Genomic DNA, 14360 nt, shown 5'->3' on the forward strand with positions numbered 1-14360 from the left:
GTCCAGCAGTGGGGCGAGAACACAAGAGGCCCCCCCACTGTTGCCCCCCCCACAAGCACCAAGAATACAGAGCATCCCTTGCCCCAGACTGAGAGTTCCTATAAGAACATCAGAGAAGCCAATGTTGGATCAGGCCAGTGGCCCATCCAGTCCAACACTCTGTGTCACACAGTGGCCAAAAATACCAGGGGCCATCAGGAGGTCCAGTAGTGGGGGCAGGACACTAGAAGCCCTCCCACTGTTGCCCCCCCCCAAGCACCAAGAAGACAGAGCATCCCTTGCCCCAGACGGAGAGTTCCTATAAGAACATCAGTGAAGCCAATGTTGGATCAGGCCAAAGGGAGGGAACAGGGGACTGTTCAGGAGGGAGTGTGGCTTCAGCATGGCAGAACAACCTTGTCTGTCAAGCAGCGTGGGAGCGTCTGCCCAGTGCTGCACCGCTGGCTCTCCAGTCCGCCCATGTGGGTTTTCCTTTGCACCCCCCTCCCAGCCCCTGGGGCCTTGCAGTGAGGATAGAACAACTCAGAGCTTACCATAGGGTTGCCAACCCCCCTGGTTTGCCGGGGGTCCCCTGTTTTGGGGGGGGGGGTTCTACTCGATTCCAACACCCACAACCACCCATCTCTCTCCCTTTAAGTATGTGGAACCCGTGTTTCCTCCCAAGCACGATCTCCGCAAGCTTGCAGGGAAATGCCAGCTTCGTGCTCTTAAAAGGGAAACGCGGCTGCTCTTAAAGGGGAAATGCCAGCTCCTGCATTTAAAACGGAAACGCCAGCTCCTTTAAGTGCAGGGAACTGCCGTTTCTGGAGATCCCGTGCGCGGGCGGGGGGGCGGACGTCCCCAACATAATGTCATCACGTCGGGGATGCCCCGCCCCCTCTAGGAACGCCCCCAAAGTCCCCCGCTGGGGGTGGAAGATGGACTTGGCAACCCTAGCTTACCACCTGCTGTCCTTTATGCAGTTTATATCTCCGGTACCTGGCATTACGTTTTATGGCACACGTGGCCCGACAAAGGGACATTTATGTTAGATCCAGCCCTCGTAACAAATGAGTTCGACACCTCTGCTCTATACAGTGATCCAGCAACAACCCCATTCATTTTGCAATCTAGAGCGTCTGAGCCCATTGCAGACATAAAGAGAGCAAACTCTTTAATCCTGTGGTTAAGAGATTGGGACCAATCCAGGATCTGGGCACTACCTCCTTTCGAGTCTTCCCAAGAAAAACTTTCCCACGGCCACCTTAACCACTGTTAGAGGTACACCTCCTTCCAAATTAAAGGTGGTTGGGAAGTTTCTTTCTGCACTCAGCACTAGGGACCAGCTGTTAAGCGAATTCCTGGGGTCTTTTGTTCTTTCCAGTAAGTGGTGAAGGCTTGTAATTGCTCAAGCTAAAGAAAAACAAAGAGATAGAAATTCCTTTTAAACTTTAAAATTTGTTCTGTTCACCCATAACCCTATTGGGATATTTGGTTAACATAGCAGAGTTTTGCCCAGTCATTTATACATTTATATATTCTTGGGAGATTTATCCTCTGAGTGCAGTAAATAAATCTCCCAAGAATATATACATGTATAAATCGATGGTGTGACCTCATTTAGAATACTGTGTACAGTTCTGGTCACCGCACCTCAAAAAGGATATTATAGCATTAGAGAAAGTGCAGAAAAGGGCAACTAGAATGATCAAAGGGTTGGGACACTTTCCCTATGAAGACAAAGGTTAAAGCGCTTGGGGCTCTTTAGTTTGGAGAAACGATGGCTGAGGGGTGACATGATTGAGGTTTATAAGATTATGCATGGGATAGAGCAGGTAGAGAAAGAGGTACTTTTCTCCCTTTCTCACAATACAAGAACTCGTGGGCACTCCATGAAATTGCAGAGCGGTCGGGTTAGAACGGATAAAAGGAAGTCCTTCTTCACTCAAAGAGTGATGAACACATGGAATTCACTGCCACAGGAGGTGGCGGCGACTACAAGCATGGACTCAAGAGGGAATTGGATTAAGATATGAAGCAGAGGTCCATCGGTGGCTATTAGTCACAAGGTATAGATAGGGGCTCTGGGGCAAGTGATGCTCTGTATTCTTGGTGCTTGGGGGGGGGTCAACAGTGGGAGGGCTTCTAATGTCCTGGCCCCACTGGTGGACCTCCTGATGGCACCTGGTATTTTTGGCCACTGTGTGACCCAGAGTGTTGGACTTGATGGACTGACAAAGAGAGCTTTGTTTCTCGAAATCTTATGCTACAATAAAGTTTGTTAGACTTATTTATTTATTTATTAAATTTCTACCCTGCCCTCCCGCCGAAGCAGCTCAGGGAAGCTTACAAACAATTTAAACATACAGTTTCATGTTTTTCTCTGGGTCTTAGGCTCAAAGCATTGACGGTGAGATTTTTGTAGTGAATGTCAATAAATCAAAAGTAGGTTTGCAACTTACAGATACACACCTGAACAGCATACTCAAGATTACAACAGGACAGACATTGTCTCCAGATTTTGATGCAATAACTCAAAGAGGTGTCAGTTATCAGAGACTGTTAAATAAACAACGTATTGCAAGAGTGCTAATGTTTTAAGCATGTTTTAAGTTTTTAAAAAATCTTTAATTGTGTTTGTGTCCTTAATAAAGTTTATATCTCTGCTACCTGGCATTACCCAGCCCGGCCCGACAAGGTCTCATTTATGTCAGATCTGGCCCGCATAACAAATGAGTTTGACACCCCTGATCTACATTACTCCCTTGGTTTGCCTACATCAAGGAAAGGAGACTGCATAGACAGAAAAGCCAGGAGACATTTCCTTCCACATAGCCTCAAGTGTGAAGATAGCGGAGTCCCGCTAGGCACATATTCCCAACACCACAAGAATTCTCTTGATTAATATGCAACTGTTGAAAACTGCAATCGCTCTGAGCACACTGGGGCCACACCATAGCTACCGCTCAAGAACACGAACCACAGCTCTAACCTGTTGGTCTTAAAGGTGCCGCCGGACTCAAACTTTGTTCTACAGCTGTAACCTGTAAGAGCCCTGAAATGTCGCTACCCAATAAACAATAAGTCAATTGATCAAAATGCAGTTGATCTGCACCACCAGATAGCACAATTGATCAAAATGCAGAAATACCTCCGTCAGGATCTTGCGGTCTAATCGAAAGAATTTCAGTTGCCATAAACATCCAATAATCGGGATCGGCGCCGGTCCGGGTGGAAACTTCCTTATTTCTCTCTGCAGTTTGACGAACTGCACCACCAGATAGCACAGAAGGAGCAGGCTAAAGATAGTACTCAGTGCCAACATTTCGCTGCCGCTTTTTCGGTGAACCGAATCGCAGCCGCCCGTGTTGTGGCCTGTGAGCGGAATCCCGGTATCCTGTTATGTCCTTCCCATGGGGGAGTTCCCATTCACAGTCCACGGATTTCCATCTGCCCTTCACTTTCAGTCCTGTCACTTCCAATCCCACGTCTGCCGCTTCAGGTGCTTTCTCAACTGAAGTGTGTTGAACGGCTCACGTGTTTGGAAAGTTATAGCTGGAGACTCTGTCCAAGATGAAAACACGCTCATTACGCCTTTGATGCCTGCAACTGTTAATTAGATACAGCTGTGCTGACTACACCTTTCAGGTTGTGACATACACCGTCTGTCTTTCCAGAGACGGAGCTCAGTCCTGTCTACAGCAGAAAGAATACAAGAAGAAACCCTGCAGGATTTGAACATGTGACCATCCAACAGCAGCTAAGCAGGGTGCTTCTGGGAAACTCTCAAGCGCAGCAATTTGCACCTCAGCGATTAGAGGTATACTACCTCTGAATATGGAGGTTCCACTGAGCTGCTGATCACGCCCCAGGACTCCCCCACACAGGGGATCCCATTTGTCTTTTTTAAATCATTTTTTTTATCATTTTCTCAGAAAGAAGGGAAAAAAGGGTGGGGGAAATCAGGTTTGCCAAATAATATGAAATGTTACGTACAACAAGTAAAATCAGATATATTACCAAATATATATTTCAAATACAGAAGCAGACATTAAAGCATCAATATTACAGAATTTTCGGATAGATTTCCTAAGAACTTTCCTAAGGTTAGCGATAATCTAGAGCCGGTTTGGTGTAGTGGTTAAGTGCGCGGTAGTGAAGGGCAGGGTATAAATCCAATCTCTTCTCTTCTCCTTAACGAGGGCTGGCCTGCCCCCCATTTTAAGAGGCTTTGCAAGCTACTTTTGGGTCCCAACCCACAGGTTGGGAAACACGGTTGTGATGGAAAACTGAATGAGGGAAAGCTCTGCTTTGCAACATCACACCAGCATGACGCTACCCTGACAGCATATGAGGCTATGCTGTTTGCGACCTGTGTGCAGAGCCTCTTCCCTTTCCCGCGCCTTGCAGACAGACAGCCGGTGATGTCTGAAGAAGGGGTGTTGCTGAGGCCATGCCCAGATTGGGTAGGTACGTGGGAGGGGGTGGATAGAAACACAACCAGCACAGGCAGCTCGGGGCAGGGCAAGGCGTCTCCCTCCCTCGATGACCTGCCAGCATGCATTGTCCGCGCATCCCTAGATGGACGAGGGGAGGCTCCCGTTGGGCACTTGTTTCCTAAAGGGGAGGACCTGCAAGAGTTCTGAGCAGCCGGTGACGAGTCAACGCCACCCTGGTTTTTTGCACAACATGGGCAAGCGTGTCTTGAGGTTTGCACTTGTGAGATCTGGGGTGGTGGAACGCGCCGTCAAATCACAGCCAACTAATGGCAATCCCATAGTGCAGAAGTGTTGAACTCCATTTGTTACGAGGGGCCGGATCTGACATAAATGTTCCTTTGTCGGGCCAGGCTAAGGTCATCTGTGCCATAAAACGTAATGAGAGGTACTGGAGATATAAACCGCATAAAGGACAGCAGCTGGTAAGCTCCGAGTTGGTGTATCCACGCTGCAAGGCCCCAGGGGCTGGGAGAGGGGTGCAAAGGAAAACCCACATGGGCAGACTGGAGAGCCAGCGGTGCAGCACTGGGCAGACGCTCCCACGCTGCTTGACTGCTGCAGATGAGGTTGTTCTGCCATGCTGAAGCCGCAATCAGAGTGGCTTCGCCCACTCCCCCCCCCAAACACTCTCCGGTTCCCTCCCTTGCACTAGTTGCTTGCGGGCTGCATAAGAGCCTTGGATGGGCCAGTTCTGGCCCCCGGGCTTTATGTTTGACACTCCTGCCATACCATTTTCAAGGCAAGAGATCAACAGAGGTGATTTGCCACTGCCTGCCTCTATGAAGCAACCCTGAGCTTCCTTGGTGGTCCCTTGTCCAGGTACTAACCAGAGCAGACCCTGCTTAGTTTCCGAGATCTGATGACACCAGTATATCCTGGACCATCCAGATCAGAGTTTGTCCTGTGTTCAGGGCTATTTTTGGGCAGGAACGCACAGGAACGGAGTTCCGCCTGGCTCCCGAGTTGGCCACGCCCAGCAGGAACTCATTAACATAACAGGCCACACCCAACAGCAGAAACTCATTAGGATTGGCTACATCAGGGGGGGTGGCCTAACATGCAAAGAAGTTCCTGCTACAAAAAAAAGCCCTGGGTTTTGACAATAAACAAAGTAAACAGAATAAGAATAAGAAGCAAAAGGTGGGTGTGGCTGGATGACCACACTTCTGGTAACATGGGGTGTGGCCTAATATGCTAATGAGCTGTGCTGTTAGGGTGTGGCCTAATAGGCTAATGCGTTTATGCTATTGGGTGTGGCCTATTATGCTAATGAGTTCCTGCTGGGCTTTTTCTACCAAAAAAGCCCTGCCTGTGTTTATCTGCAGAACTGTGGCTGAGAGAGCTAATCTATATATCTAATAGCCAAGTTGCCCTCTCCGTGCGGATATCTAAATCTGCACATCGGGGGCACTTGGGGGGGGGGGGCAGAGAGATTAGCAGGCCCCAGGAGTGCAGAAAAATCCAAAAAGTTTAAAAAAGCTATATGGGGGATATCAATTTGGATCTCAGCTTGCAATGAAGCTGTGGAACGTGTTCAATCTAAGTTCCTGAAGAAAATCTTGGGGCTACCAGCTTGCGTACCATATGCAGCTATGTGCCTGGAGACAACCCAAAGACAGTTAATTACGATGGCATGGACCATAACCTTTAAATTTTGGCTGCGCCTTCATTTTAGATGTGGCCCAAACAGTCTTGTGGTACACATGTTAACAAAATCCCATCTATCGACTTGGTTGATTAATATAGAGGGGGGAAAATCTATAATTGGCTTTAGTTTTGATGATTTAGTACTTTTGTCTGAGCAGAAGGTTTTTGCCTTACTCAGACAAAGACTCCTCGATATAGAGGTGCAAGATCTGAGAAGACATAGACATTGCTCTCCCTTGAGTATAGGACTCTCTTTCAGCCACATTTCCTCAGGATACCTGGCAAGGCTGATTCAGCCCCATCTTCGTAGGTCTTTCACGCTAGCTCGGTTCAACGTCCTTCCCTCAGCTGTTTTATCGGGAAGGTTCAAAAAAATTCCCTATAAAGATAGATTGTGCCCATGTGGGATGGGGGAAATTGAATCTATTGGACATGTGCTTTTGTACTGTAAATTCCACTATGACATCCGTGTTGCTTATATTGAACTTGTGTTGGACCCCCTTTTGGGCCAATCTGATGAGTATAAAATTATTTCTTTATTGTCTTTGCATAATGTAGAAATTCTTGAACCTGTAGCAAATTTCTTTTATGAGGTATCTAGGAGGAGAGGCTCATATTAAGGCAATTCGGAATGTCTCCTATAAACAGGCAGCTCCAGCTCCACCGCTGTGTGTCCGTTCTGGGCGCCTACTGACAGGTCACCCCCAAATTTGTTTGGGTTCCTTTCCACCTGCACAGGCTCTTCTCCAGTTTGGTGTAGTGGTTAAATGTGCAGACTCTAATCTGGGAGAACCAGGTTTGATTCCCCACTCCTCCACTTGCACCTGCTGGATGACCTTGGGCAAGCCATAGTTCTGATAAGAGCTGTTCTTGAAAAAGAGCAGCTTCTGTCAGAGCTCTCTCAGCCCCGCCTACCTCACAGGGTGTCTGTTGTGGGGAGGGGAAGGGGAAGGAGTTTGTAAGCCGCTCTGAGACTCCTTCGGATAGTGAAGGGCGAGGTATAGATCCAATCTCTCCTCCTCCTCCTCCGTGGAATCGTAATTATAAGCCCCCAATAACGTTTATTCCCACTCACCTTTGTATTTCCAGTGCTTGTGTGTGTGTTGTTTTTTTTAAGTGTGTTTTATTTCTGCATGTGTGCATTTTATCAAGATTTCTGGTTCATTCCTGAGAGTTTCTCTAAGGGAAAGATCCCTGTAAAACAAAGGTGGAGACACTCCCTAGCTACCTCCCTCCCGCAAGCTTTCCTGTCTCCTTGCTAATTCCCCTAATAAACAGGAGACCGCCTTTTTGGACAAATATAACATCTGAGGTAACAGCTTAGCCTCTGAGATCTGACGGGATCGGCCTATACCATACCATTCCACATCCCCAGCAGCGAAATTGAAGGATTTCACAATAGTACAAATTGCAGAATGGATTAAATTCCCTCTAAAAGGATAGCGAGTAGATATCAGAGTCTGGAATAAAGCAATCCGAAAAAAAGGATTACCATGCATTAAATAATTGCTATGAATAGTACCGTAAGATCTGAGCGATATGATTTATGATGTCTAGCATGAATAAGAAGATAAACTGCTGAAGGCAGCTCTTAAGCCGTTAATCCTAACGAAAGCTTGTGAAGGCATGTGCGATGAACTTCCTGGCATACAGACAATGGAAAATGAGATGTCGGGAAAGAGAATTTTAAGTGTGATAACACAGGACACTGTAAATATGAAACAAGCAAGCACTGTAAATAACAGAGACCAAAGAGTGCCCAATTAATATACACAAAAGTGAAACTGTTTATATAACAGGATATAAGTCGGTTTGTCGACTATATAAGAAAGTGTTGTATTGCTGATCGGGTACCCAGTTTTGACGGTTTTGATATAAGGATTGGATTTTTGCATGTATATACTTGTACACTATGAGTGCTTTATGAAGTATGATGAAGTTTTCGAAGTTTTCCCTATGAGGAAAGGTTAAAGCGCTTAGGGCTCTTTAGCTTGGAGAAACGACGACTGAGGGGTGACATGATCGAGGTTTATAAGATTATGCATGGGAAAGAGCAGGTAGAGAAAGAGGTACTTTTCTCCCTTTCTCACAGTACAAGAACTCGTGGGCACTCCATGAAACTGCTGAGCGGTCGGGTTAGAACGGATAAAAAGAAGTCCTTCTACATGGAATTCACTGCCACAGGAAGTGGTGGCGGCTACAAGCATGGACGGCTTCAAGAGGGAATTAGATAAGCATATGGAGCAGAGGTCCATCAGTGGCTATTAGCCACAAGGTATAGATAGGGGCTCTGGGGCAAGTGATGCTCTGTCTTCTTGGTGCTTGGGGGGGGTCAACAGTGGGAGGGCTTCTAATGTCCTGGCCCCACTGGTGGACCTCCTGATGGCACTGGTATTTCTGGCCACTGTGTGACACAGAGTGTTGGATGGGATGGGCTTTTGGCCTGATCCAACATTGGCGTCTCTTATGTTCTTATGAAGAACTATTGAAACAAAGATTGAAATCCGGAGTCTTCGTCCTGTGTCTTCTATTTTCTCTGTACTACTTAAGTACTTGTGTATTACATGATGTAATTTTGCTATTACTAATACATGTGGTTCCTTGTTATTCCTTGTTAGTATTGTGTTATCCTGTTATATAAACGGTTTCACTTTTGCGTATATTACTTGGGCACTCTTTGGTCTGTGTTATTTACAGTGTTCGCTTGTTTCAGGAAAGAGAATTTTACCAGCCTTCCATGTGGGTCTCTGTCTCAGCAAAAGACTCTCTGCTTGGCTTGCAAAAGGTCCCAGTGTGTATTGTGCAACACTGTGACATCCAGGGGTCATTTCGTAGAAAAAGAGGTGCAGGAGCTCATTAGCATAACTCATTAGCATAACTCATTTGCATGTGACACACCCCCTGACATCACCGGAAGTGTGTCAGAAGGCAACACCCACCGCTCAGACTCCACTGGACTGTTTTGGATTGCTAGCTATTGGCGGGGGGGGGGGCGGGGCGGTCGGTTCTCGCTCGCAGAGGAGGGAGAGCTTGTACCTGAATAAAACTTGGTCTTAAAGGTGCCACTGGACTGTTTTGGACCAGGGGGCCTGGGGGGGGGGGCTCTGCAGCTTACCTGGCTGCTTCTTGCTCTGACTGAGGGCTGCTGGGAGCAGGGGGCGGGGCTTGTTGCATGTGCCCGCCCCTTGGGCTCTTTACTGCCGGAGCTCCGCTCCTGTGCGCTCTTGCAAAAAATGACCCCTGGAATTGGAAGGGATATCGTTGTGTCCCATAAGAGAGATTTTCTCCCATTTTTGCTTCTGATGCTCCAGCAAACAGGGGTGGGAGGTTGTGTTGGACGTTCCAGGTGTGATGTCCCCTGTCTCAGACCTCCAGACTGCGTGGCGAGACAGACTAGATAGCTAGACAGTGCAACAAGCAGACTTAGGCTGTGGTCACACACACTAAACAATCCACTTTCATTCCACTGTCAGTGCACTTTCCAACTGGAATTTTACTGCGAGAACTGGCAAAATCCAGTTGGAAAGTGCGTTGAAAGTGGACTGAGGGTGGATTATTGAGCATGTGTGACCACAGCCACAGGGCGCTTTCACGCATGCTAAATAATGCCGTTTCAATCCACTTTCGTGACTATTGCAAGCAAGGCTCCCTCTAAACTGTGGGGTCTTGTGTGCAAAAATTCTACTGTGTGAGCTACCGGCATTAAAGTTGTGAGCGAGCGATTTGGCTCCTGCATAAATTAGTTGGCTCTGGAGCCCTCCGTCCTGAGCTAAGACAAAAACGTCTGAGCCAGAGGCTAAAAAACCATGAGCTCGCTCACACTAGCTCAGCCTAGAGGGAACACTGGTTGCAAACAAACGTGAAATATTTGTGTGATCATGCCGCGCCGCTTCTTTGCCATGCTGCAGAATCACCGTGTGATCGCCAGCTAACAGCTGAAGCACAGAGACTCGGGGGACCGTGTGATCGTGCTACCATGCTTTATTTTGCTCCAGGGTGAACAGCCACGCCTCCCCCCCCCCACGTTATCTGGCCCATGTGATTGGGGCCATGGTGTCCCAAAACAATGAGGTAATACGTCCCTTAAGCTGTAGGAGTTTGAAAAAAGGACCAAGCTATATAGTACCCTCATACCTTTCAGGTATCACCTATGAGAGGTACAGATGGGCTTTCTCAAGAGGTCGTTTTGATGCATTCCCATCTGCAGTTCTACTGGGTAGATTTTCTCAACAGCCTGTGCAGCAACAATGCTGTTCTTGTTCGAGTGACGCGGTTGAATCAATTGCACATCTACTCTTACATTGTGAATATTACCAAGAAGAGAGACGCCAGAAACTTATTCCTCTACTTTCTAGATTTAAGCCATTGCAATATTATGGCTCCGGTCACATGTGCCAGTTAATGCGGGGGGGGGGAGGGGAGGCTATTTGTGCCGTCGCAATTTGACCCGCCACTATGCGATCGAACTCGATGGCGGTGAGCCGGTGTTGTCTTTGTTGGTGCATGTTTCCGGCGCACTTCAACGAGGAAGCAGGGACGCGAGAGGCGTGCGCTGCAGCGATCATGTGGAGAATGCCTGTCTGTGGCCCGTCGCAACCCGTTTAATAGTGGACTTTCCCAGGTACTTCTCAACGCCGCATCTTCGGCCGGACAATACAAGTTGGCGACGGGTGCGCGATGCTTACCAGATGTTTCTGTGTGATCACGCCCGCATAATCCGCCCGGCATTCGTGGCTCTCCTGTGGCAAATTCTGCGTGTGAACGGGACCTATGTTGATTTTAACCCTAAAATTCTTCAGATATACCTTTTAGAAGACAGTCAAAAACCTGTATCTTATGTGGTGGCAAGGTTTTGCGCACTGGCTCTTAGAAAGCGGAACTATTTGTCTAAGAAAATGCTAAAGGCTGAAGTATAACTTTTAACTGTGCTATGATTTTAATCTTTATATATTAGTTGCCCAAGTTGTATTTTAACCTTGCTGGTTTTGACTGTAATAAATTTGATTTAATTTGATTTGAAATTGTATTTATTTCAATGATGTCACTCGCCCTGAGCCTGCCCATGGGATAAGCGGGATATAGATGCAAATAATAAATAAATTAAAATGAATGTGTGTCATCTGTGGAGAACAGATTAGGAGATTTCTGGTAATTCCTAGAGAGGACTGATGTCACTTCTTGGTTTTGCTTGGAACTGATGTCATGCCTTTGGGGAGAGATTCAGCCTCCTAACCAAAAAAAAAACTCCAACCCCACACTTTTCCATTGTACATTTCATTATTTTTTTATTTTAAGTCAACAGTAGAAGAACTGACAGTACTGATTCGTAGAGTAGGGTTTCCAAGATCCGCAACAACCCGAGAGCATGAACCAAATCCGTCGCAAACTTCATCTCTGGCTGCTACGGGGGCAAAGCCCATGATAAGCTTCTAGGCAAGTGCACCACAAGCAAAGAACACCCCCCCCCCCGAAGAAGTTCATGTCTACAATTCGCGGTCTCTCCTCTGCCCATAAACACATAAACTACGTTATCCTAAACAAGCTGATCTACAGGAGATTCAGGTCAGTTCAAAGGCAATACTTTTCCACGGAATGCAGAATCATTATGCATAATTCACTGTCACAACACTCGTTTACCCGGCTTTAAAGGAGGAGTGGATGCATTCGTGGAGAATAAGGAGTTGTCGCCAGGTTGGCTGGATGAAACCTCCATGCTCAGATGCAGATCAGCTCTGAACATCAGTTGCTAGGGGGTGACCGGGGGAGATGGGAGGCTGTTACCATCATTCCCTAGTTAAGAGCTTCCTAGAGACATCCAATGAGGAACAGGATGTTGGACTAGGGCTGCCGATTCCATGTGGGGAGTTTCCTGGAGGTCTGTGAACTCTCTCAGCCTCACCTACCTCACAAGGTGCTTCTTGTGAACTCTCTCAGCCTCACCTACCTCACAAGGTGCTTCTTGTGAACTCTCTCAGCCTCACCTACCTCACAAGGTGCTTCTTGTGAACTCTCTCAGCCTCACCTACCTCACAAGGTACTTCTTGTGAACTCTCTCAGCCTCACCTACCTCACAAGGTGCTTCTTGTGAGCTCTCTCAGCCCCACCTACCTCACAAGGTGCTTCTTGTGAACTCTCTCAGCCCCACCTACCTCACAAGGTGCTTCTTGTGAACTCTCTCAGCCCCACCTACCTCACAAGGTGCTTCTTGTGAACTCTCTCAGCCTCACCTACCTCACAAGGTGCTTCTTGTGAACTCTCTCAGCCCCACCTACCTCACAAGGTGCTTCTTGTGAACTCTCTCAGCCCCACCTACCTCACAAGGTGCTTCTTGTGAACTCTCTCAGCCCCACCTACCTCACAAGGTGCTTCAAGGTGCTTTTTGTGAACTCTCTCAGCCTCACCTACCTCACAAGGTGCTTCTTGTGAACTCTCTCAGCCTCACCTACCTCACAAGGTGCTTCCTGTGGGGAAAGGAAGGGAAGGTGATTGTAAGCCGCTCTCATGGCAGAGAATTTAGGGTATAAAAAAATTACTCTTCTTGTTGTTGTTGTGGGTGGGGCCTAGGAAGGGCGTGGTTTGGGGAGGGGCCTTGGTGTGGCGTGATGCCACAAATGTCCACGATCCAAAGCAGCCCTTTCCCCCCACGGGAACTGAAGTCTGGAGATTGGTTATGATTCTGGGAGGTCACCGGGACCCAACTGGAAGCCAACAGCCCTAGAGATGGATTTTTATGCTGCAGTTCTTTGCCGAGTTAGTCCGGTCTAAACCGATTCTTTCCCTCTGTTAGGCTGACTCGGCGGGGCTTTCCAAAACACATTTCTGCAGATAATATGAAATGTCTCTTAGGCCTGGGATTCTATAAGGTCACTCAGAAAAGGTATTGCAGTAACTAGGATCCAGTGGCCGAAATGCAGGAACGAGGGGTGGTTGTATAAAGATGGAGCCACTCGCCTCTTCTTACAGGCAATTGGAGCAATGCATTTTCACGTCCTTTCTTGGAGATCGTGAAGGCTAGATAGAAACTCCCCTGACCTAGATGGCCGAAGCTAGCTTGATCTAGTCAGATCTCAGAAGCGAAACAGAGTCGGTTCTGGTTAGTACTTGAATGGGAGACCACCGAGGGTTGCTATGCAGAGGTATGCAATGACAACCCACCTCTGTTAGTCTCTTGCCTTGAAAACCCTATTGGGGTTGCCATACGTTGGCTGCAACTTGATGGCACACAATTATCCCGAAGTTCTCAGTGCAGAAAGAAAAGCCACTTAGCCGACAGGAAGCCATTACCAGGATAGATTTCTAAACTGCGAGCTGTCAACCACTTGAGATGACAGTTCTCAGCTGCTGCAATTTAATCACTTCTGCCAACCAAAGCAACAATTCTGAGAACAAGCCGGCGAGGTGGGGGTGATGACTTCTGTAGTCAAGAAAGCTTATACTTGGGCAGAAAAAACTCTCTTAAAGGAGACCAGCTTCTTGACACAGAGTAAGAAGGGACCCTAGAGGTCACCTACTCCAACCCCCTTGCTCAGTTTAGGAATTAGTCAACGACAGCACCCCACTCTGCTTAAAGGAGCACACGCCTTTGAAGAAATGTTTTAAAGTGATCGGGGGGGAAGCATGTACAGGAGAAATTCGTGTGGGGCTGTGCCTTTAAGAAAGGGGCGGAGCCCCCCAAAGCCCCACCATCACTACGGGCCTGCAATGATTAGTCCTTGTCCTGAATGGCCCAGGCTAGCCTGATCTCATGAGATCATGGAAGCTAAGCAGGGTCAGCCCTGGTTAGTCCTTGGAAGGGAGACCACCCAGGAAGCGCAGGACTGCTACACAAAGGCAGACAATGGCAACTCACCTCTCTCTTCCCTTGCAAACCCTATGGGAAGGCACCAGAAGTCGGCTGTGACCTGACAGCCCTATCCACCACCAGAGAGAAACTTGTCTTATTTGTCTTTAAGATGCACGGGCTTCTGAACAAGCCACACCGTCCAGCACCAGAAAGCCGTCTCCTGTTTCCTACGGGTGCCACAATACTACAGACGCCGCGAGCGGCCTATCGAGCGACGGCACAGATCTCAAAGTGGTGCGGCTGCAAGGTTGCCCCCCAGATGGGTTCTATGTTGACTCCTTTCACTCCGTCCGGCAGCTGGAAGGTGAAGGCCCTCAGGAAGTTAGAGAAGAAGACAAAGAGTTCTGTCCTCGCCAGATGTTCTCCCAGACATACTCGTTGCCCTGTAGGGA

General features: G+C 47.9%; 2 protein-coding genes across 2 annotated transcripts in view; both read right to left on the minus strand.

Moving 5' to 3' along the window:
• Nucleotides 1-3401, minus strand: part of SLC9A9 (solute carrier family 9, subfamily A (NHE9, cation proton antiporter 9), member 9) — a 236645-nt gene extending 233244 nt beyond the window's left edge. The window contains exon 1 of the mRNA XM_015429080.1: nucleotides 3131-3401. Coding sequence (XP_015284566.1) covers nucleotides 3131-3304 — 174 coding nt within the window. The 5' untranslated portion in view covers nucleotides 3305-3401. The remainder of the gene's footprint in view (nucleotides 1-3130) is intronic.
• Nucleotides 3402-13910: 10509 nt separating this feature from the next.
• Nucleotides 13911-14360, minus strand: part of LOC107125641 (cytochrome P450 2K1-like) — a gene marked incomplete at its 5' end in the record, with an annotated part of 12403 nt that continues 11953 nt past the window's right edge. Inside the window, one exon of the mRNA XM_015429081.1 lies at nucleotides 13911-14351. Within this exon, the coding sequence (XP_015284567.1) occupies nucleotides 14173-14351 (179 nt within the window). The remainder of the gene's footprint in view (nucleotides 14352-14360) is intronic.

This window comes from Gekko japonicus, unplaced genomic scaffold, assembly GCF_001447785.1.
Source record: "Gekko japonicus isolate JY-2015 unplaced genomic scaffold, Gekko_japonicus_V1.1 scaffold1742, whole genome shotgun sequence".
Classification (NCBI taxonomy): Eukaryota; Metazoa; Chordata; class Lepidosauria; order Squamata; family Gekkonidae; genus Gekko; species Gekko japonicus.